This window comes from Globicephala melas, chromosome 15 (genome assembly GCF_963455315.2).
Source record: "Globicephala melas chromosome 15, mGloMel1.2, whole genome shotgun sequence".
Lineage (NCBI taxonomy): Eukaryota > Metazoa > Chordata > Mammalia > Artiodactyla > Delphinidae > Globicephala > Globicephala melas.
In genome coordinates this window covers 10,214,424-10,236,750 of record NC_083328.1, presented here as the reverse complement: position 1 = coordinate 10,236,750, position 22,327 = coordinate 10,214,424, and the positions used below count along the sequence as shown (strand labels likewise).

At 55.9% G+C, this 22,327-nt stretch overlaps 2 protein-coding genes across 15 annotated transcripts in view; one reads left to right on the top strand and one right to left on the bottom strand.

The window, feature by feature from the left end:
- CASTOR2 (cytosolic arginine sensor for mTORC1 subunit 2) overlaps positions 1 to 22,327 on the top strand; it is a 79,959-nt gene that overhangs the window by 52,142 nt on the left and 5,490 nt on the right. Inside the window, exons 8-16 of one of the 9 annotated variants that reach the window (XM_060284977.1) lie at positions 804 to 898; positions 979 to 7,188; positions 7,275 to 7,334; positions 8,027 to 8,241; positions 10,190 to 10,296; positions 11,005 to 11,032; positions 11,864 to 12,057; positions 14,669 to 15,422; positions 16,381 to 19,771. In XM_060284977.1, the coding sequence (XP_060140960.1) occupies positions 804 to 898; positions 979 to 1,044 (161 nt within the window). In that variant the 3' untranslated portion in view covers positions 1,045 to 7,188; positions 7,275 to 7,334; positions 8,027 to 8,241; ... (3 more) ...; positions 14,669 to 15,422; positions 16,381 to 19,771. Of the gene's footprint in view, positions 1 to 803; positions 899 to 978; positions 8,242 to 10,189; positions 10,297 to 11,004; positions 11,033 to 11,863; positions 12,058 to 14,668; positions 15,423 to 16,380; positions 19,772 to 22,327 lie in introns of all 9 variants that reach the window. The other 8 variants (XM_060284976.1, XM_060284975.1, XM_060284973.1 and 5 more) reach the window with 8 other exon arrangements.
- RCC1L (RCC1 like) overlaps positions 13,913 to 22,327 on the bottom strand; it is a 33,233-nt gene continuing 24,818 nt past the window's right edge. The window contains exons 10-12 of one of the 6 annotated variants that reach the window (XR_009559065.1): positions 20,625 to 21,955; positions 19,147 to 19,336; positions 15,326 to 18,679 (exon numbers count right to left, since the gene is read on the bottom strand). Coding sequence is in view for 3 of the 6 variants with exons in the window: in XM_030871947.3 (XP_030727807.1) it covers positions 15,110 to 15,339 (230 nt within the window). In the remaining 3 variants the exon portion in view is untranslated. Of the gene's footprint in view, positions 19,337 to 20,624; positions 21,956 to 22,327 lie in introns of all 6 variants that reach the window. The other 5 variants (XR_009559064.1, XM_030871948.2, XR_009559063.1 and 2 more) reach the window with 5 other exon arrangements.

Below are 22,327 nucleotides of genomic sequence, written 5' to 3'. Positions count from 1 at the left end.
CAGGCTCTGGCCCCAGAATCCCATGGGGAGCTGGTGGCCATATCTGTACTCTCCCACCCAGTCGGGACAGCGCTGGGGAAAGGCATCATCGCCAGAATCAGAACAGTAGCTTTGAGGGGTTGTGCTGATGGAGAGAAGAGTGGTCCTCAGATCCTGGAGGTCTTCCTGTAGGAGGAAGCTTTGCATGGTGCCTTCAAAGAGGGGAGGAGGGTGGAGGAGAGGGGAGAACCATCCCCAGGCAACCCAAAGACCACCTTATTGGCTGAGGTTTGGAGGAGGCCAGAAGGCCACTGCTTTGGAGATCCAGAAGGAGAAGGAAATGACATTCCTCATGATCAGATGCCTGACACTGCCTTTAGGACAGGCAGGGACCTTTACCCAGTGGGGATTCCGATGAGGAAACGGAGGCTCAGAGAGAGGAAGTGACTTGGCCACGTCATCTGACTAGAAAAGGGCGACAAAAAAGAGGGCCTGAACCCACGTCCTCTTATTGCCACGCTACCTCCAGCTCTGTTTAGGGAACTCGCAAGATGGCCAGGAAGATGAGTCCAAACTACGAGGCACGGAAACAGGCAGAGGGTGGTCACAGTTAGACAGAAGTGCCTTCTGTGGAGCCCTGAGGATGGAGAGCTCACTGCTGGCCAAAGAGATCAGAGAAGCCTGCTGGATGGAGGGGCGGGGAGTCTCTGGGAAGCTTGCGGGTACAGGGCGGGCACTGCCAGCAGAGGGAGGGGAGAGGCCAAGGCTGTGCTGGGTGGCCGGGTGGGGAGGACGCTAAACGTGGTCCCCGCCTCTGTCCCCAGATGAGTGCGGCATCGTGGCCCAGATCTCCGAGCCCTTAGCTGCTGCTGACATCCCCGCTTACTACATCAGTACCTTCAAGTTCGACCACGCACTGGTGAGTGTCCGGCACCGGCCCCCGGGCAGGGCAGGCCCGGCTCCAGGGGCTCACGGGTGTCTGCTTCCCACCCCTCGCAGGTACCAGAAGAAAACATCAATGGCGTCATCAGCGCCCTGAAAGTCAGCCAAGCAGAGAAGCATTAGGAGGGCCTCTTCCGCTCCTCCCCGTCTGCCCCCCAGGCCTGGGCCCAGCCCCACTCTGAAGATTCTTCTCGCAGTATTTCTCAACAGACTGGAAAATCGGCCCCGGGGCCCCCAAGGAAGGGATCCCTAGGACACGCCCCTGATGGCTGACCCCGCCAGGCCTGTGGCCCAAGCCAAGCCCTCCCCGTGCCCTCCTGCCTTCCTGGAGCCCCCAGACCCTCCAGAGAACCTCCCCCCCCGCCTCCTTCCCCCACCCGCGCCCCAGAAAATGATGTCTGAGGCCCAGGGAGCTCGTGAGCTGACCCACCTTCTCCTCCTGCCTCGCCCACGGCCGGGGGCAGACGCCAAAGGAAGCTGGCACCTTCTACAGGACACTGGGAGGACCAGTTCTCGGGTCATCTTGGGGGGCTGGCTGAGCAGGGCTGAGTTCATGGGGCCCTGGAAGGCCCTTGTGAGGGTAGGGGTTCTGGCCCCTGTGGTCACTGGTCTCTGGTTCCATTGGCTCTGGGCTGGTTCCTGCAGAGTAGAGGCCAGTGGGCAGCCCTCTGGTCGTGTGCTGGTGAGGCTCCAAGGGAGCTCGGGTGGGGCCCTGAGCTGGAGGGGGACCCCAGTCCCCCAGAACCTGGCCTGCCAGCCACAGGGCGTGTGCCCCAACTCCCAGCAAGACTGCCAAAGGGGCCTTTCCAGACCCTCCCCACCACGAGCGCTCAGTCCCGGGGGGAGGGGGTTCCCAGGAGACCCACCAGCCTGGGGCACGAGCTCCTGTCCCCTCTGCTTTCCCTGGACCCTCCTGGGGCTGGCAGAGCCTCGGGTTCCCCTAAATGGGGGCAGCCCCAGCGTTCTGGGCCTGGGGTGTCTTAGGTCACCCCCACCTCCCCAGCAGTTAACTAGACCAGCACAGGGCTCCCCCGTTTTCCTGCCCCGCCCCCTCGGCCCACTTTTGGGGGAAAGTGGAAGGCCTCTGCCCCCAACTCACCTGCCCACCCACCCCTCGGTCCAGGGGCCGTGGTGTTCATGAGTACTTGACCTGGGAGGCAGCTTATCTGAGCCTTAATAGAGAAAACCGTACCTTGTTCTAGTTTCTTATTTAATGTATTTGCACCCAGGCTGCAGCTGGCAGTAGTTTCAGGGGATGGCCCGCTGAGTCTGCCGGGGCTCAGAGTGTGACGTCGCTTGGTTGGCGCCCTGTGGCTCCAGGGACGAGCTTGAGAATCGGGAGCTGCTTCCAGGGGTCTCGGCCCTCCCTTTGGAGCAGAAAGCTGGGAGCAGAGGTCTGTTACGATACAGGGGTCCCCGGGGCATCCCCCCACGGAGCTGCCAAGGCAGAGTGGCTCTGAGCATCAGAGGGGACTCGAGGGCCGCAGGGTGGTGGACAGCCAGGTGGCAAGCCAGCCCCCTCGGAGAATGGGGTGACCCCCGTGCCTCCTCTCCAGCTGGGAGTGTTTTCCAAGCAAGCAGGACCTGCAGGGTCCTCCTCGGTGCCCGGGCAGCAGCTGACACGTGCTGTCCCTGAGAAGCTCGGAGGAGAAGGGACGTTCTCTTGGGCTGGTGAAGCCCCACCCACCCCCATTCTCTGTGCCGCGTGGGACCCTCTGAGCCATGGAAACCCACCAGGTGGGGAAGCTGTCTGTCTGGATCCTTGCAGATGTTCGGGGCCCAAGTACTGATTCGGAACCCACGTGTTTTTTTTTTTTAAGTTAATTCATTTTGCACAAAACACCAAAACGTCAATTGTTTGCTGGTTCCAAAATGGGGGTGTCCACGTGGGCAGGGCAGCACTTCACGCCCCGAGAGTCCCCTTACTGTCCCTGGAAGGCCTTGATTTTTCCGTGGCACGCCCTCCAGACCCCTTCCTGTCTGTCCCCCCCTCACCGTGTCACTCCCCCGCCTCTCCTCCCTGCCGAGCAAGTGTGTCGGCCCCTTGACCCCCAGAAACGTGTGCTCCCTAGACCCCCTAGGACGTATATTGTACACACATATAAATACCTGTGTTTTATGTTGATATAGATATATACTGTAAATAGCATATATACTTGAGCAATATATATGTTAATATATACTGTGTGAGCGTGCACACGCGTGTGTGCGTGTGTGTGTGTGGGGGCGTGAGGGCTTCCGCCCCGCGGTGTCTGCCGTGCACACAGGCACGTTTTGAGCCACCATATATTTTTAATTCAAGTATATAGGCAATACGATTATTAGAGAAGCCGGCTGGCTGCCTCGGCCCTGACTTGAGAGAAAAACTAAACCAACGGCCCAGGAACTGAGCTCCGGGGCGGGTGTTGAGGGTCCCTAACCCCTCCTGCCCAGTCTCCCTTGAAAGCTGGATTCGGCCCCTTCCTGTAATCCCGTTGGCACGACCAAGGCCCCTGGACACCCTTATTTTATTTGGGGGACAGTGGCACAGAGGGAGGAACAGCTGGAACAGAAGAGCCCCCTTGCCGGTGCTCTCAGCCCGAAGACCTGGCCCAGCGGGACGGGCGCCCTCCGGCTTTCCGCCCAGGTCTGCTCCCACAGCCCCATCACCTGATTTCTTTCGCTGTAGAAGCCTCAGGTTCTTTCCCCAGGTCGCCTCCTGGGGACTGGCCCCATCCGACTGAGAAAGGGACGGATGGACTCCGCTCTCTGGGCTACCCAGGTGTGTATCCAGCTGACAGGGCGGGAGCCGACACCCTGAAAACCTGCCCCCTCTATTTCGCACACCCCCATCCTCCCACTGTGTGCAGAGACCGGCACATCCTCGGTGCCTCTGTGTGCCCGTGAGTCAGCGGCTGGGTCTCCAGCAATCTGGGGGAAGAATGAGTGGTCTCCCCGGTGGCTGGCTGCCCCCAGCCATCTCTGGCTTTGCTGTGTGCAGGGGTCCCCAGACCCCCAGAGAGGTGGCCTGAAGAGGGTGCCCTGTCAGGCTGAGGCACTCTAGGCTCTGGCTTGGGGGTGAGCGGGTGGCCCAGGAGCTGCCACCTGGGCTCCAGGTGTGTCTTTTGAGTCTGTGCTGTTCGCTGGTCAGAAAAGCTCAAACCATCTAAGTGCTGCGCTCTCTCTTCACCCGCCCGGTCCCTGCGCACTGCAGAGCGGCGCGAGGTTAAGGGAGACCAGGGGCCGCGATCACCCACTTCACCCCTGCCCCCAATTATCAAAATCTGCCTCTTGGGCTCAGCTCTCAACATGGGCGCCCCTGGTTCCTAAGAAACCCCATTCTCCCTCGGCCCTAGTCCTGACCCAGCAAAGAGTTGGGCAGTGCCCGCTCTGCACCTCTTTCCTCCACAGGGGTTTCCAGAGCCCCCCAGGAGGCGGTGCCTATACCACTGACCTCAGCCCAGGGCACCCATCCAAGCAGGAGAGGCACATAAGACCTCCCTTCCCCAGGATTCCGGGGGTCCAGAACCCCCCAAGCACCAGCATTCTCCCCCTCCCATCAACTCCGGGCCACAGGCCCCTGGTGGGAAGGGAGGGACCGGGTGACCCGGAGCTGGCCGCTGTGGCCTCCCCATGCGGGCAGCATGGCCTCGGTGGCCAGTGTGGTGTCCAGAAGATGCATGGTCGGTTGGGGCTTGTCCCCTCTGTGGTGACAGAGGACGCCACGGAGCTCAGGAGAGGAGGCTGTGGGGGGGATAGGAAGGGCCAGGCCCCTACCCCAAGCCAGCGGTACCATTTTCCTGATAATCAAAGATGAACCTGCCCACCCACCTCCTGCCCCTTCTGGCCACACTTCCCAGCCACCCTGGGCCACCTTTCTGGGCCTCTGGATCTGGATGTGGGCACAAGCAGGGCCCTTCCCAGCCCCAGCTAAGAGAGGGGACCTTGGGGACCTTCCAGGTGGTAGCGCTACGGCTCTGGGCCAGGAATTTTTGACGCTCCTTCCTGAGGGAAAATTGTGGCAGGGCGGCGGGTAGGAAGGAAGCACCCCCAGTGTATGTGTCTGTGGCCAGTGCAGGCCATGGCTGGGGAGCAGCCCCCCGGGCACTGCCGTCACGGCCGCCGAGAAGCAGAGTCAGTGGTTGGCTTGGCAGACAGAGCTTGGGGGAGGACGACGGGGTCTCCCAGCGGTGGAAAGACAGGGGCTTGGGCTCTTCAGGTTTCCTGGGTACTGTGCTGAGGCAGGGGCTAGGCCTGGAGGGGGCAGTGGCCCTCTATTCAAGGAGGCCGCCTGGGAAGGGAGCCACCAAGATGGCGCATGTTGGTCAACCAAGATGGCAGACGGTGGTCAGCCCAGCAGAGGGTGGGCTTGGGAAGAGTGGACGGGACTTGTGAGGGGAGATGAGCCCTGGTATAGCTAGATACCTTTTCTCACACGCCAGCTCTTTTCCATTCTTTCATTTTCAAATTAGAGGCAGCAAAAGGACCCTTTTCCATTGACCGAGGGAGAGAGAAAGCTGCGGGGTGGGCTATGGCCTTCAGCTTTGAAACCCACGCCCTCCCGGGACGCCTACTTTCTTGGGACGGAAGGCTGGGAGCTGTTGGCCGAGGCAGCCTGCTGTCCTTGGGGCTGAGGGCACCAGGAGTGGCCTGGAGTACAGGTAGAAGCCTGCGGGCGGCCTGGCCCCTGCTTTCGTGGGCAGCCTGGTGGGGAGGGAGCTCGTGGCTCTCGGTTCTCGGTGCGGGAGGCTGTGAACGCGGCAAGTGCTGGGCGTCAGAGCAGTGTTCTGAGCAGGACCACACGTGTGTGTATACGCACACGTGAGTGTGCGCTGTGACACGCACTGTAGTGTGGACTCGAGCACACACGTGCAGAGCCCAGATCCGAGTGGAGGGACTGGCTCGTCCAGTATTTCGAGGCCTGGGTACGTTCTTACCCCAGGGCCACATGTAGAGTTGAAGGGGTGCGGGCAGCAGACCTCGAACGCAAGGCAGCCCCACCCCCCTTGACTTTGCTAAAACTGCTCTGCGGACAGACGGGGCAGAGGTGTCCCTGCAGGGGCTGTGCTCTGCCCTGCAGAGGCCCGGAGGTCCTTGCAGCCAAGGGCTAGACCTGCTGGGCGGACTCCTCAGAAGCAGCCAATCCTGAAGACAGTATTTACAGGGAGGGGTTCTGGGGGCTGGTGCCCCTTTGCCTACTGGGGCTCGTCCATGCAGAGCATCCAACAAAGTTGGAAACCGGAGTGGAGGGCCGGTGGGGTGGGTGAAAAACAGGCCAAATTCAGGTCCCAAGGCAGAGGCCAAGCCCAGTGCATTTTCCTGTCCACTGCTTCAGTTTACCTGTTCAGAAAATGGTCCAGGAAGAGCTGGGCAGGGTTGGCTCCAAAACTGGGGGTGGGGAGGTGTAACAGCAAACAAAACCCCGAGCCCTCCACTTGCTCTTTGCCAAAATCATTTCCGTTATCCTGAGATGGGGGTGAGTGGATGCTGGCTGCACAGCAGGGCTCAGAGGGGCCTCTGCCCTGCCCAGGGTTTCGCCTTGGGGGTCTGGCCCTCCCCTGGCATACGCCCCGGGTCACCAGCAGTAGCAGCGGCACATGCATCTGTCCCAAGGTCTGGGCGAGGGGAGAACAGGGCAGCCCCGTACCCCAGGCCCTCACACTTTCTTTCTTTCTTGAAAAAACACAAAACCCTTGAGATTCATGTACTGTATGACAGAGAGAAAAAAAGTACCTAATGTTCCCCCCAAAAAAGACAGTATATTTTGTACTTTGTAAAGTGTTCATTAAAATGGAAGAAAAAAATGATGTTGGCTGACGGCTGTCTGATTTTGTGCTGATCCAGGGCTATGTCTCATCTCTCTCCCTTCTCATACCGTGGGTGGGGGAACATTAGGCCAGGAGCTGGGAGGAGCCAAAGCAAGAATCCGAGAGAGGAAATAAATAGCCCTGAGAACGCGAGGGGCTGTATTAGTTACCCAGTGCTGCAGAACAAGTGGCCCCAAAATGTAAGGCTTAAAATGATTATTTGTGTGTCCTGGTTTTGGTGGGTTAGGAATTTGGGAGCCGTGTGAGCAGCTTGGGCTCAGAGTCTCTCAAGAGGCTGCAGGCATCTGAAGCTCGGCTGGGGCTAGAGGGTCTATTTCCAAGGTGCTTAATCCACATGACTGGCGAGGTGGGCCTGGCTGTCGGCAGGAAGCCTGTTCCTCTCCACGTGGGTCTCTGCTGCTTGAGTGTCCTCGTCATATGGCGCCTGGCTTCCCCTAGAGCAAGGGATTCAAGGACCGAGGTAGGACCTAAAAAAAAAAAAAAAGTTTTTCTTCTAGCTTCAGAATTCACGTTCCGTCATCTCCATCATGTTCTATCGTCATGCAGCCCAGCTCTGATTTGACCGTGGAGGAGACCACACAGGGGTGTGAAAACCAAGAGGTCAAGGTAACCTTGGGGGCCACTTTGGAAACTGGCTTCTACACTCACCATTCCTCCCCAAATCTGTGGCAGAGGTGGGCCTGGGGGACCGGGGTCCCCTGGAGCAGGATAGGACCTTGGTGGTGGCAGGGGAAGGATCAGGGGCTGGAACCCTGCTGTGAATGTCACACCCCCAGGAAAGGTTTCTTGGTGCTGGAAGCCCAGGAGCTGATGCCTCCAGATAAGACACCTGGGGGGCAGGAGGGGAGGGCACGGTGCTTGGCGTCCCTCCCACAGGCGCTCTGGGGTTGAGCTCCTGCCCCCTTGGCAGGTGGATGCTGGGACTGACCAGGCAAGAAAGAGGCCTGAGACCAGCAGGTCCTGGACCTTGGACGCCCTTCACCCTGCTCCTCTTTGATGTTTTCCATGGAGGGCAGGTGTGAGCAGGGCAGGGTTCTGCCTACATTGGGCCCCACCATCCCCTCACCCCTGCCTCACAGGAGAAGCAGCCCTGGAGATGGAAGGGAGGGAAGATGGGAGCTAAAGCACTCACCACCCCGAGTCCAAGAAATTCTGGCTGCTGTGAAGGCTTGCCGTTCTGGGGTTTGCAACCCTTCACATATCGCACTGGAGCCACAACATGGGTGGGCACTCTTGATTGCCCAAAACAGTAGCAAAGCCCTCCTTTCCCACCACTCACTCATGTTCACTGTCTCTAGGATGGTGCCAGACCTTGTGCCCGGGGCTGGAGACCCAGATGACGCTGCTGTGGCCCCTGCGCCTGAGTTGCTCCAGGAGGTGTAAAGATGTGAAAACAGGCTCTCCCAGGGATTGCAGTGCCAGGCTCCACCACAAGGGGATGCTGTGCCCTGGGGCCATGACCACTGTCCGGCAGTAGGAGGAACAAGAAGCCAGGACGTTAGGGTTGAGCTTGGTAAGCTTAGCAGGGGGACCCAAACAGAGGGAACAGCAAAGGCGCAGAGGGCCTAGAGGGGAGCGTAGCTGGAATGGAGAAGCAAAGTGGGAGAGGGAGGAAATGGACGGGGCTGGCAGAAATGAGGCCGAAATGCAAGGTGGGTTCTCAGGCCAGCTGGGGGCCTCACAGTCTGCTACAGACCATGGGGAGCGACGGAGGACTTCATGCAGGAGACCAAACGTAGCATCTGAATGGTGAGTCTGGGTTATTGAACATGGCTGATAGAAGGAGGAAAGGGGGCAGCCAGGATCCTGGCCTCATTTCTCAGGAGAGATGACCCTGGCCAACTCAAGGGCCTTCGCAGTGCAGTCAGGAAGGCGGGGGGCATCACAGATGTAGAGGACTGGCTGGCATCCCACCTTCCGAACCATGCATGTGCCCTTCCCCCAGCCAGGGCGTAATTCCTCGTGGGAGCAGCTTTGGCTGCATCTTGGCAGGGTTCTTACCCCAGCACATTGGACTCCCCTGGAGAGTGGGGAGAGTTACCTATGCCAGGACTCTACCCCAAAGAGTCTGATTCAACTCATCTTGGCTTCAGTATAGTTTTTAAAGCTCCTCAACCCGCTCTTAAAAAGTAATAAAAAGGGGACTTCCCTGGCAGTCTAGTGGTTAAAGACCCCATGCTTCCAATTCAGGGATGCAGGGGGTGAGGGTTCGATACCTGGTCAGGGAACTAAGATTCCACATGCTGTGTGGTGTGGCAAAAAATAATAAAAGTTTTTTAAAGAGTAATACAAGGAATGCAGGGCCACAGAAGGAAAGAGCACGCTCTGTAGTCACTTTGCCTCCTCCTTGGTTTTTATTCAGCTGGTGGGGAAGCAGGGGCTCACGATGGTGAACACTAGCTCTCCAAAGGGAGTGTGGAATGAGATCGTGGTGACGGTTGCACCACACAGATAATAGGCTAAAACCACTGAATTGTACACTTTAAAATGGTTTTACGGTATGTGACTCACATCTCAATTTTTTTTAAAAAATGAATGTGGTAGAGAAGGCAAGAGGTGTGAATGCATAGCAGGAAGGACGGCCAAGAAAATGTGAGTTAGTCTAACATCCTTGATGGTTAAAGAAAGTTCCTGTAAGCACAGTGGAGGGCAGCATAAAGGGGTAGAAAGACCACAGAGGTCTTTCCCTTGCAAAAGCTGGTCTTGGAGCATCTCGTTGGAGATGCTTTCCAGGAGCTGTCCACCTGAGCTGGACCAGCGGGAAGCTCTGGCAGCCATCAGCTGGACCGCAGCCCGTCTCCCCACACTAATACGCACCGGGCACTGAGAGGGTCCTGAGTAGAGAGAGCTGAGGAGAAGTGAGCAGAGACCCCCTAACAGGCCTGTAGGCAGCAGCTCAAGTTGTATTCCGGGAAATAGATAATCAGTGTCTGGGAACTCAGTGTTACAGTGTGTTGTGGATTCCACAATACAGGTGTCAAAACTTAAAAATTTAAATGAAGGACCCAGCAATCCCAATCCGAGGTATCTACCCAAGAAAACTGAAAACATACTCACCCAAAACCTTGTATGGGAATGTTCCAAACAAATCAAACTCTGGCTAATGTAAAATGTGTACATGAATGTCTTGGCGTTATCCACAGTAGCCCCAAAGTGGGGCCAACGCAAATATCCATCAGCTGATGAATGAGTAAACAAAATGTTCATCAGGAACAAAACAGAAACATCCCCAGATGATTCTGTTACACAGGCGAGGTTGAGAAGGCCAGGGTTAAGGGGCAGAAGCTGCCTAAAGGAATCCCAGAGTCCCCATGGAGAACACCGCCTCCTTCGGCTGCTCTGTGGGGCAGTGGCCTCATCCTGCTTTCCTCCATTCTGAGGCCAGAGTGATCAGGGGCAGTCAGCCCCAGTGCACCTGCAAGGATGATGCATCCTTATGGCCGCACCCCAAACACTGGCAGGTCCTGGCATATGGAGGGTGCTCCGGAGAATGTACCCAATCAGCCTCTGCTTCTTCAACGTTCCCCCGCTGGAATGAAGGTCAACTGCAGCTATGGGACAGCTTACGGTCAGTTTTTGTCTGCAAGGGTAGACTCAAATGGGGCATTTTCTTTTTTCCTAATTGAAGTATAGTTGATTTACAATATTGTGTTCGTTTCAGGTGTACAGGGAAGTGATTAACTTGTATATGTTTTTTCAGATTCTTTTCCATTATAGGTTATTTTAAGATATTGAATATAGTTCCCTGTGTTATACAGTAAATCCTTGTTGCTTATCTATTTTATGTGTAGTAGGGTGTATCTGTTAATCCCATCCTAATTTATCCCTCCCTCCCCCGCTTTCCCCTTTGGTAACCATGAGTTTGTTCTCTATGTCTGAGTCTGTTTCTGTTTTGTATATAGCTTCACTTGTATTATTTTTTAGATTCCACATATAAGTGATATCATACTGCTTTTGTCATTCTCTGACTTATTTCCCTTAGCATAATACCCTCCAAGTCCATCCATGTTGCTGCAATATTTCATTCTTTTTTATGGCTGAGTAATATTCCAGTGTGTGTGTGTGTGTGTGTGTGTGTGTGTGTGTGTGTGTGTGTGTGTGTGTGTGTGTGTGTGTGTGTGTACACACACCACATCTTCTTAAACCAATCATCTGTTGACAGACACACACTGGGTCGTTTTCATGTCTGGGCTATTGTAAATAGTGCTGCTATGAACACCGGGGTGCATATATCTTTTCAAATTAACGCTTTTGTTTTTTCTGGACATCTTCCCAGGAGTGGAGTGGAATTGCTGGATCATGTGGTAGTTCTGCTTTTAGTTTTTTTGTTTTTGTTTGGTTTTGGGGGGGGGGGCTGCATTGCGTCTTCATTGCTGTGCATGGGCTTTCTCTAATTGCGGCAAGCTGGGGCTACTTTTCGTTGTGGTGCACAGGCTTCTCATTGTGGTGGCTTCTCTTGTTGCAGAGCATGGGCTTCTAGGCACACGAGCTTCAGTAGTTGTGGCTCGCGAGCTCTAAAGCACAGGCTCAATAGTTGTGGTGCACAGGCTCAGTTGCTCCACAGTATGTGGGATCTACCTGGACCAGGACTCAAACCCGTGTCCCCTGCAATGGCAGGCGGATTCCTAACCACTGTGCCACCAGGGAAGCCCCTACTTTTAGTTTTTTAAGGAACCTCCATACTCTTCCCCATAGTGGCTGCACCAATTTACATTCCTACCAACAGTATACGAGGATTTCCTTTCTTTCACATCCTCTCCAGCGTTAATTATTTGTAGAGATTTTGATGCTGGCCATTTTGACCGGGGTGAGATGATACCTTATTGTGGTTTTGATTTGCATTTCTTTAATAATTGGCGATGTTAAGCAGCTGTTCATTGCCTGATGGCCATCTGTATGTCTTCTTTGGAGAAACATCTATCTAGGTCTTCTGCTCATTTTTTGATTGGGTGGTGGTTGTTTTTTTATTATTATTGAGTTGTATGAGCTGTCTGTATATTTTAGCTATTAACCCCGTCAGTCCCATCGTTTGCAAATATCTTCTCCCATTCCGTAGGCTGTCTTTTTGTTTTGCGGATGGTTTCCTTTGCTGTGCAAAAGCTTTTAAGTCTGATGAGGTCTCGTTTGTCAAACAGGGCATTTTCTGATGGGCATGGCTTCATGTCCTCTACTCTCTGGTCTCAGGGCACTTGTGCTGCCACCAGGCTACCAGAGCGATGGCAAGACTAAGCTACTCTACCCTCCAGCCCCGTGGGCCATCCCCGCCCCCACCAGCTACATCTCACCTGTTTGCCTCCTTGGCAAGACAGTGGACTCCTGGTTTGAGGAGGTGAGCACGGTATCTGGATTTATCCTTGTAAATGTGACTGCTGAGCACACACCTCAGTGTGGCCCCAAATCTGAGAAAAGACATCTTAGAAGGACTCCAAGCATTGTCTCAGCTCAAGCTTAATCTATCCGGCTGTTGCTCCAGGTTAAATAGCAAGGTTCGTGTGGAAGAAAGGCCGGGATTTCTTGATCAATGCAATCTGAGTCTCTGGGGGTGGCTGGTAATGCATCCTGGGAGACAGAAAGTCAGGTATGGGGCTTTTGGGGGAGGGGATAAGTTCTTGGGGGTCAGTCCTGGGCTGGGCGGGCGCTGGGACGATGGCTGTCTCACAGGGCCGGGCCTGTGCTGGGTGCTGCCCCAAGGTCTGTCTGTACGTCACACCACACGAGGCAGCTCATCAGTTCTGATAAAAAAGAATAGCCCACGAGACAGTTTGAGTCAGTCTTGTTGCCGGTCGGGAGGTGCTGGGACCGGCCGTCACACAGGAGAACAGTGTTGATCTTCACGGACGCAGCCCAAGCTTTTGCCCTGGGCCTGGTTGGCCGGGCGCGTGGCCAGGCCGTCACCTGCTGGGCCAAGTCAGCACCGTTTCGATGTTCTCAGCATCCGACTGTCGCACAGAACACAGCAAGTGCATGAGTGTTTGGGCACTTATTATGGGCGACCATCTATTCAGGGGACAAGCGTGGTCATGACAGGATTCTGAGTGTGTCAGGACTGACCTGACGAGAGTGGTGAGCCGCGTCTTCTATTAGCTGATTTAAGGTGTTGCGCACAGTGAGAGCCAGAACCGTTATGAAGTGGCAGCCTGCATGTCTGCCGGAGGCTCAGGGGACGGAAGGCGGAGACCCAAGTGCCTTGGAAGGGGCTGTCCACTCACCCAAACGGCGGTGGAGTCCCTACGCCTTCTCAGGGCTCTGCACTGGCCCCAACATCTGTGAATGGACGGAGTCTGAGTGTGAGAAGAGAGATCACGTCGGAGGTGGCCCATGGTCGCTTCACCCAGGGTGTCATCCATGCACTCGGTAACGTGAGAGGAGCCCGGAGCCTGAAACACTGAGCCTTCACAGGAACAAGATGAGAAATCACAGCAGCTGAGCCAATGGTGTAGAAGGCCTCTGTTAAATGCTGGGAGAGGCTGGGAACAACAGGACCAGAGCTGAGAAGGGACAGGAGCACAGAGGACAGCCATGGGAAGGGCCTGGCAGACGCGCTCCAGCTGGGAACCCCTGTCGCCACAAAGGGCACAGACCCCACTGGGAGACACTGGATTTTGGGGGGTTTTTTAGATTTTTTTTTTTTTTTTATGTGGACCATTTTTAAAGTCTTCATTGACTTTGTTACAATGCTGCATGTTTTATGTTTTGGTTTTTTGGCCATGAGGCATGTGGGATCTTAGCTCCCCGACCAGGGATCTAACCCACACCCCCTGCATTGGAAGGCGAAGTCTCAACCACTGGACCGCCAGGAAAGTCCCGACACTGGGTTTTAAGACAAATCCAAAGACATCCCTTAATACACCCTGGGTGCTGTGTCCAAGGTGGAAGTAGTTACTGGACCTGAGTCATGGTTGCCACTTGAGGGGACGAGGGGAGGCTAAAAACCATTCCCACCTTCGACAGAGACCCTCCATCACCACCATCCCCCACGGTCCCTGAACATCACTAGGGTGCCCCGGCCTGCCCTTCGGGGACATCACCCTCCTCAAATCAGCATGTGCTTCAAGGCGTGTATCTCCCTGAGGATGGATTACTGCCGTTCACCACTGGGGTGACGTGGTCCTCGGCCCAACTAGAAGCTCCAGGAAGGAAAATGACAGATGGTTTTCAATTTCTGTTTCAAGTTTATGGAAAAACTTTGCTGTAATAAACATAAGAACTGGTCCCCCTACAGAGAAGTGGAGGTGGTAGGAGCCCAGGTGAGGGGTCCCAGGGCCGCTGCCCCAGACACCGCCTGGCCGGTTCGAGCTGCCTCAGGTCGCAGCGAGGATGTCGGGTCAGTGACGGCTCCGCTTTAAACCGCCGCGCCCGGCACCACCTGTCCCTCTCCGGCTTTTCCTCCACAGCCCACGCAACCACCTAATGCACTTTGCATTTTGCTTGTCTGTTTTGCCTCCTCGAATGTAAGTGTCATGAGACCTGCTTACAGGGATTCTGTTTGCCACCACGTGACCCAGTGGGATCAACAGTACCTGACAAGTATGGGGTACAACAGTGTTTGTTGAGTGAATGAATAAAAGATGGGGGATGTAGGCAAACCGTGAGTGAGAGCCTGCTTTGTGACATGATTGCCCAGTTGGTTTTATACTTCATCATTTTCTCCCAACTGCACTGCGGGAGCAGACTCTGGTCAGAAAACAGTTTTCAAGTGGGGCTGTCTTCTAGAGTATTTTTCACTGGTTTCTAGTTGCCTCTTTACCAAAAGCCTTGTTTTTGAAAGCTAATCTCTAAATGATCAGGTTAAAATAAAAAGGCCTCTCCAGTTCTTAAAAACAAAAAAGCAGAAAATAGACTTTATTCCAAGAGAGATTTTTAAAAGTTTTTAAAGAAAAAGACAAGTTACGCTACTAATGCAAATGTTTGTCACTGTTTCTGAATTTTCCTTCTCCAAGGCTAGTACTCCAGCCAAGCTTTCGCAGGATGTGTTCAGAGCCCTTGGCCCACAAGAATTTGGCCTCGCTCTTCCTCCCGTGGGGGCTTCTCAAGTCTTCTAAGCCAGGCAGTAAGGATGGTTACAAGGCTGCTGAGAGCCATGGGCCCACAGGGTCCTGGGCTGGCGCCCACTGGCATTTCCAGGGAGACCTCCAGTGCAAGGGGTTTCGGCTGGTGTCCCAGCAGCAAGCAGAGACGGCTGAGCGGGCTAAGCTTTCCAAAGACCAGACGTGACACCAGAAGCCGTCGTGTGTTCCCCAGAAGGAGCCAAGATGAGCAGATCATCCTCGCCCTGCCGGGGCCACGCACCCCTGGGGCTCGGCCGATAACGGCGGCATCTGTGCTGCGTGCAGCACGTCTCACCCTCGGCAGGAGGGGGGACCCCGTCCCGGAACCTCCGGTCACACCGCTCCGGGCTGCCGGGGAGCGTGGCACACCACACGGAGGGCCCCGACCCTCTCGGGCCCCAACCAGAGCCCCAGCGGCTGCCTCTGCAGTGCAGTCCAAGCGGTCCTGAGGCCGAGGCCTGGCTCGAGCGGGCCGGGGAGGACGTTCAGATGAAGGACCTGGCCAGGGTCACCATGTGGTCCACACCGCACGCCACATCCACAGGCTCCCCAGGCATCGTCACCTGAACAATCAAGAACCAGCACACCGTGAGGAGAGATGGCCTGGCGGTGGCCGATCAAGGGCCTGACCCTGGCTCTGCTCTGGGTAGGTGACCTAACTGCTCTGAGCCTCGGCTCCCTCACCTGGAAATGGGGTGCTTACACCCACCCGGCAGGTCTGCTGGGAAGGGTAGATGCACCCACCGTGGGAAGGGCCGTCCTGACTCCCCACCCAGACCCGGGCAGCAACCCCCTAGAGGCCGCTCTGGACACGCGCACGGTCCTGGCCTGCACCGTCCTGGGACGTGCACACCCCACAGAGGCCGTTCCCCGTGAGTGTGACTCCCCAGAGGCCAAACCTGCGCTCAAGCCAGCTGTTCAGAGACCCTTCCCAGGGGTCACCAGACAGCTCCCTGGAGCAGCTCCAGAAACCCTCCTGCCCTGCCCTGCCCTGCCCTCAGGGTCCACTGTGGGAAGGAAGCCTCCCAGCCCAGTGCCTTCACCAGCTCTACACGTCAGCTCCAGACCCAGGCAGGCTGCTCCCAGGTCCTGCGCACCCCGGAGGAGGGGTATTTACTTCATCTCAGAAGGTGCCAGAGGCCTGGCTGGCAGCCCTGCCGACACTGTCACCCACACTGACATCACTTCATCACAGGCAGGCCCAACCCTCCAGGTGAAGTGCAGGCAGCCTCGTGCGTGTGGAGGCTCCAGCCTGCTGGCCTTGACGGGGACTCACTGCCCCACAGCTGGGCCGTGGAGATGGACCCCCTCCCTCCAAACTCCATGGTGCCCACAACACAGGTGGGATCTTCAGGTGCACACAGCCACCCAGTTCTCCAGGAGAGGGGCACTTTGCTTTCTCCTCTTGTTGTATTATTATTATAAATATTATTATTATTACTTTGAATAGGTGATAGCCATGTGGCTACGATATAAAATGACATTCAGTAGAAAAGAAGAAAAGGTATTAAATACCCTTGGACACCACCCTGTCATCACGTGCCCTGCTCCCCACCTTCCCTCTGAGCTGGAAACTACTTTTAACTGGTTTTTTGTCTTTCCAGAGCTTCTAGACGCAGAAAGCCAGTGCAAGTGTAGTGTCTTCTTCGGGGGCAATTTCTAAGACAGAGCACCTGCACCACCTCCCCCTCAGCCCTGCCAGGACGCCGATGCTGATGCTGCTCTTCTGACCGGATCCGAATCCTGCCGTCCCTCCCCCGGGGCAGCGCTCAGCGGGGCAGCGTGACAGCTGCAGAGGGATCTGTAACAGCCTGCGGAGTTTACTGAGCTTCAGAGAGAAAGGCCTCGTCCAGATGGCCTGCCCTAAAAGCCCAGAGGCAGCAACATCAACCGTTCAGAGACAAGTCCATTAGGGTCTCCCGGCCACAAGGCAAACGGATGCTAGCAACCAAGTCGTGCTACTCACCCGTCCCTAAACAAACGCCTTCAGCAAAACCTGTTACAGAAATCACTGAACAAACATGCGGCGGTGCCCTCAGCTCATCGCAAAGGCCCAGAGCTGCAGAAAGCGTTCCAGGCTGGCCACAGAAGCAGAAGAAAACATGCTGCCTGGGGTGACCAGGCCAGGTGAGCTCCTAGCAACCTCCCCGGGCCACGAGAGCACCTTTATTGACCTTCCCCAGGAAAGGGCCGCTCTCCGCGCTGACCTGCGGCCGAGCTGTCACACTGGGGCACCTCTGTCCTTGTTCCCCAAGGGCTGTGACCGTCAGAACCCAAAGCAGAGGGAGCCACCTCACCTTGGCTGACTCGCCGGGACGATGGTCACGGCTGCCGCTGGCCCCAGGAGCCTCTCTGGGGAGCAGCAGGTGGCTCCCGGGGCCCCAGCTCCCCCCGGCCAACTGCCTCTCACTGTCAGCCTCTGAACTGAGTCCAAGAGAAGGCTGCCCTCAGCCACGTTTTATTTGTGGCCTCATCAGGGTTAAAAGGAGTTTCTATTCTAAACCAATTTATACTCAAATTGTTGCAAAGGCAAACAGTTCCAGAAAACGAACCATATTTGGCCTGAGTGACTCTGAAAAGTTTGAGCAGAATCAGTGTAGGAACAGCTCTCTGCACGAGGACAAGTTCCCAAGACACACACCCACCAGGTGAAGGGCAGAGGAAGGCAGAGAGGAGCGCTGGACCAGCTGTGATCCGGCCACCAGACTTGCCGTGTCCCCACTCGGCTGTACCCGGGATGCCCTGACCCGCGCCCAGAAGCCAGGCCACACCCGGGAGGGGAGCCGGCTCAGCCTGCGAGGAGGCCCAGCCCCTGCGGCGTGCCCTCCCCTGGGGCGTCAGAACTGCCGGGGCCTGTGGCTCCTGAAGCAGCCAGGTAAGAAAGAGGCCCAGGAAGCAGAGGGTTCCCAGCTTGTGCTCCAACCCAAGCCCCACCAGAGAGGCGCACGGCGAGGGGGAAGCGTAGTCTGCGCTCAGAGCACCGAGGTCACAGTCGCAGCCCACCCACTGCGCGGCTGAGAGACTGGGCCAGCGGCTTCGATCCTGAGGTCAGTGTGCACGGGGGCAGGCTGGGGGGCAGCCCAACCTTCACAGGCTGTTCTGAGGATTAGAGAGATGGTGCAAAGCACCGGCCCCCGGGACAGCTCCGGGCCCTGAGAATGGCGGTCATGTGCGATGGAAAGTTAGGGCCTGGGTGGGGGTGGGGGTGGCACCGCTCGAAAGCTCTCCCCAGTGTCCTGTTCCCAGGCCCGCAGGGCTGCCATCGGGCAGAGGGTCCCCACCTCCACCTCGCCCTCCCTCCACCGCGGGGACTCCAGGGGAACCCAGCTCCGGCCCTCAAAGAGGAGGGGGACCATGGTGACGTCTTAAAGTCAGAAATTCTCAGTCTGATTCTTGGCTCCACTTTTTTTAAAATATATATCTTTATTTATTTATTTTTGGCTGTGTTGGGTCTTTGTTGCTGCACACGGGCTTTCTCTAGTCGTGGCGAGCGGGGCCTACTCTTCCTTGCAGTGCGCAGGCTTCTCATTGTGGTGGCTTCTCTTGTTGTGGAGCACGGGCTCTAGGCGCACGGGTTTCAGTAGTTGTGGCACATGAGCTCAGTAGTTGTGGCTCGTGGGCTCTAGAGCACAGGCTCAGTAGTTGTGGCCCACGGGCTTAGTTGCTCCGCAGCATGTGGGATCTTCCTGAACCAGGGCTCGAACCCATGTCCCCTGCATGGGCAGGCAGATTCTTAACCACTGAGCCACCAGGGAAGTCCTCCGCTTCTTACTAGGTGTGTGACCTTAGAGAAATCACTGAACCTCTCTGAGCTCTGAGCATCAATGTGGAGGAGGAAAACCTCCTGGACAGCTTCCGGAAGGAGAGGTTTCAATCAGGTGACTCAGATGTCACTTCCTAGGCCTACGAATCATCAGAAAAGCCCAGGCTCTGTAAGGAAGTCTAAGAATAACTAGTTAATAGCACTGTAGGACCTACAAATATGGCTTTACTCTTTTTTTTTTTCTTTCTTGGAATACTTTTTAAATGATGTAACATATCCCCTACTTAAGATTAATAAGAAAATAGTGTTTAAAGAATAAAAATCACCTGCAATTTTTTTTTTAAGCAACAACAGAACAGACTGGAGAAAGGTCCAACTACCCAACAATAGACTAACCTTTAAGGAATCCAACCTAGTTGATTGAAAACCTGGTTCCTGTCACCACCACCCTCCCAGAGCCCCAGCCTCGCATCTTGGAGCCGGCATGGACCTCAGCACCACGCTCCCAACCCCGACCAAAAGGTGACACGGGGGGCGAAGGAGCTCTACAGACACACAAGGGGAGACAATGGTGTGGGGCATGAAAGCAGCCGTCACAGGAACAGACCTGAGTGACCTTTCCCTGATGGCATGGAGGCCGGGAACAACACTTCAGAGGGACGTTCGGCGCAGGGGTCCGGCTTGAACAACGGGGCATCCACCCCCAGGCCTGGCACTCCACCACAGAGGCCAAGCCTGGCCCGGCCACTGGGACAACGAAAACGCTCTCAAACCTGATTTCACAGCTGATCTTCGCTCTAATTGGGAGGACACGAGGCAGGTGGGGAGCCCCTAGTCACAACGGTCATTCATTCAAAACCCACTTGCTTGGCCATTTCCCCAGCTGCCCCTCAGAAGGAAGTCCCTTGCGGGGGGAGGGGGGCTGTTAAGAGAGGGCTGCGAGTGGCTCCCAAGAGAAGCAGCAGGATTCTAACTGCTCCGTATCCCTGAGCTGCCGGCCACGGTCCAGCCGCCGCCATGCCCTTCCTCACCCGGGGTGGGGCCCCGGGAACAAGCGGGTCAGCACCGGCCAGGCTGGGGACAGCTCTGGGCCACAGCCATTTCTTTCTAACAAGTTTAAAGTCTCCCTTTTGACCTGTTCTCTTAGAGAAAGCACCGGAGTCAGGGCCTGCCGAGCTCAGGGGAGCCAGCAGCCAGGGGGAGCTGAGAGAAAGAGCCCCTAAAACACCACAGTGAGTGCCTTGAAACACTGACCGATAAATCCTTTCTTCCTTCCTTCCTTTCTTTCTTTCTCCATCTCCCTCTCCCTCTCTCCCTCTCCCCCCTCCCTCTCTCTCTCCACCTGTCCCACTCCCTCCCCCTCTCTCTCCTTCCCTTTCCTCCCTCGCTCCCTTCCCTTTCCTCCTTCCCTTTCCTCTCTCTGCCTCTCCCCCCGCTCTCTCTCTCCCCCTCTCCCTCCCCCTCCCTCCGCCTCTCCCCCTCCCTCACTCCCTTCCCTTTCCTCTCTCCTTCCCTCTCCCCTCCCCTTCCCTCACTCTCTCTGCCTCTCCCCCTGCTCTCTCTACCTCTCTCTTTCCCTCTCCCCCTCCCTCTCTCCTTCCCTCTCCCCTCCCCTCTCTCTCCCTCCCTCTCTCCACTTCCCTCCCCCTCCCCTTCCCTCTCTCTCCCCCTCTCTCTCTCTGCCTCTCCCCCTCCCTCCCCTTCCCTCTCTCTCCACCTCTCTCTCCCTCCCCCTCTCCACCTCTCCTCTTCCCTCCCTCTCCCTCTCTCTCCCTCCCTCTCTCCGCCTCTCCCTCTCCCTCCATCTCTCCCCCCTCCTCTCCCTCCCTCTCCCCTTCTCTCTCCCTCCCTCCGCCTCTCCCCTTCCCTCCCTCTCTTCCTCCCTCAATCTCTCCCTCCCTCTCTCCGCCTCTCCCCTCCCTCTCTCCCTCCCTCTCTCCTCCTTCCTTCCTCTTTCCTTTCTCCTCCTTACCTCCTTCCTTTCTTTCATTCCTTCTTTCTGTTGTTCTTTCTTTCCTTCTCTCTCTTCCTCTCTCCCTCCCTCTCCTCCTTCCTCTTTCTTTCCTTTCTCTCTCTCCTCCTTACCTCCTTCCTTCCTTCCTTTCTTTCCTTCTTTCTTTCTTTCTGTTCTTCTTCTTTCTTTCCTTCTTTCTCTGTCTCTCTTCCTCCCTCCCCCTCTCTCTTTCTCCTCCTTCCTTCCTTTATGGCTGCGTTGGGTCTTCGTTGCTGCACATGGGCCTTCTCTAGTTGCAGCGAGCAGGGGCTACTCTTCGTTGCAGTGCGCAGGCTTCTCATTGTGGTGGCTTCCCTCATTGCGGAGCACGGGCTCTAGGTGCGTGGGCTTCAGTAGTTGTGGCACGCAGGGTCAGTAGTTGTGGTTCATGTGTTCTAGAGTGCAGGCTCAGTAGTTGTGGCACACGGGCTTAGTTGCTCTGCGGCATGTGGGATCTTCCCGACCAGGGCACGAACCCGTGTCCCATGCTTTGGCAGGCAGATTCTTAACCACTGCGCCACCAGGGAAGTCCCCCTTATTATTTTTTTTATTACATATTTCTTTTGCACTTTTACATGTGTTTTTTAAAAAATGCTTTACACAACCTCAAAACACGTTAAAACCTAACCTTCAAAGAAAACACTTAGGCACGTACACACACGCGAACACACGCAAGTGCACACACACAGGCGTTCACGCACACAAGCGCCTGCTCCTCTACACAGAGCCTATCTCTGGAAGGGAACAATGAAACCAGAACCAGTGGCTGCCTCTGGGACAAGAGACGGGAGACTTATCTTTCATAATACATTTTGTACCACGTCCATATGTTCTGTATTCAAAAAAATAAATAGCCTCTTTTTTTCCTGAAGAACTTAAAGAACTGACTTAGTAAACGACACTAAGATAGACTACAACTTAAGAAGGAACCCTCTTCCCCTTTAATTCTGAAATGAGCCTTTTTGTGTAACTGCATCCTCCCCTCAGAAGAGCCTTCATGTTTCACTCTGATGGCTGTGGTAAGGCACTCTGAACATTAAACATCCCGCTTTCTTTTAAATCCGCTGTAAAATAGTCCTCTCCACTGGCCTCTGTAAACAGCTCCTGGCACGTCAACTTCTTCATCTCAACCCTCTCCCTCTCGGAGCCCCGAGGCACCCGGCCTGCAGCTCGCTCCTCCCTGAGGCACCCGTGTGCCCGAGGCCAGCCTCCAAGGAGGCTTCTTACAGGCACCACAGGGACTGGAAGCCCGGGGACCCTGTGCCGGCCGGGCTGCTGCATCAGGTGAGTGTGCTCTGCAGGCACGCCGCCCTCACGCCCGCCCGGCCCAGCCTTACCCTCCACGGGAAGTACTGGTCTTCCAGGCGACCGATTCCCAGGCACCCTCGGATGTTCTTGCCCCACACAAACAGCTCTCCTCTGTCTGCAAATAAAGAAAAACGGCTTGGTTGGGGCTTGAGGCCAAGGGCAAGTCTCCAAGAGGAGGAAGGGTCATGAGAATAGGCTTTCTAGAACCAGGTACAAAAAGATCGAAGTTAAACTTCAATTTCTCCCAGGCATTAATGCTTTTCCATACCAAAAACATGTCCCGGCCCAGAGTCATGCTGTGTCCCTCTCATGGGAGATGAACACATGCCTGGAGGTGGGCCCAGGGGCTCCTGTACACGGCCCGGGCCCGCTCTGTGCGGCCCTTACACACACACCCTCATCGCCCACTTATGTCTAACCAAACCCTGCCCTCCACAAATCCTGAAATCTCAGCATCCTCAAATCCTGGTCACGCCCTGACAGAGTG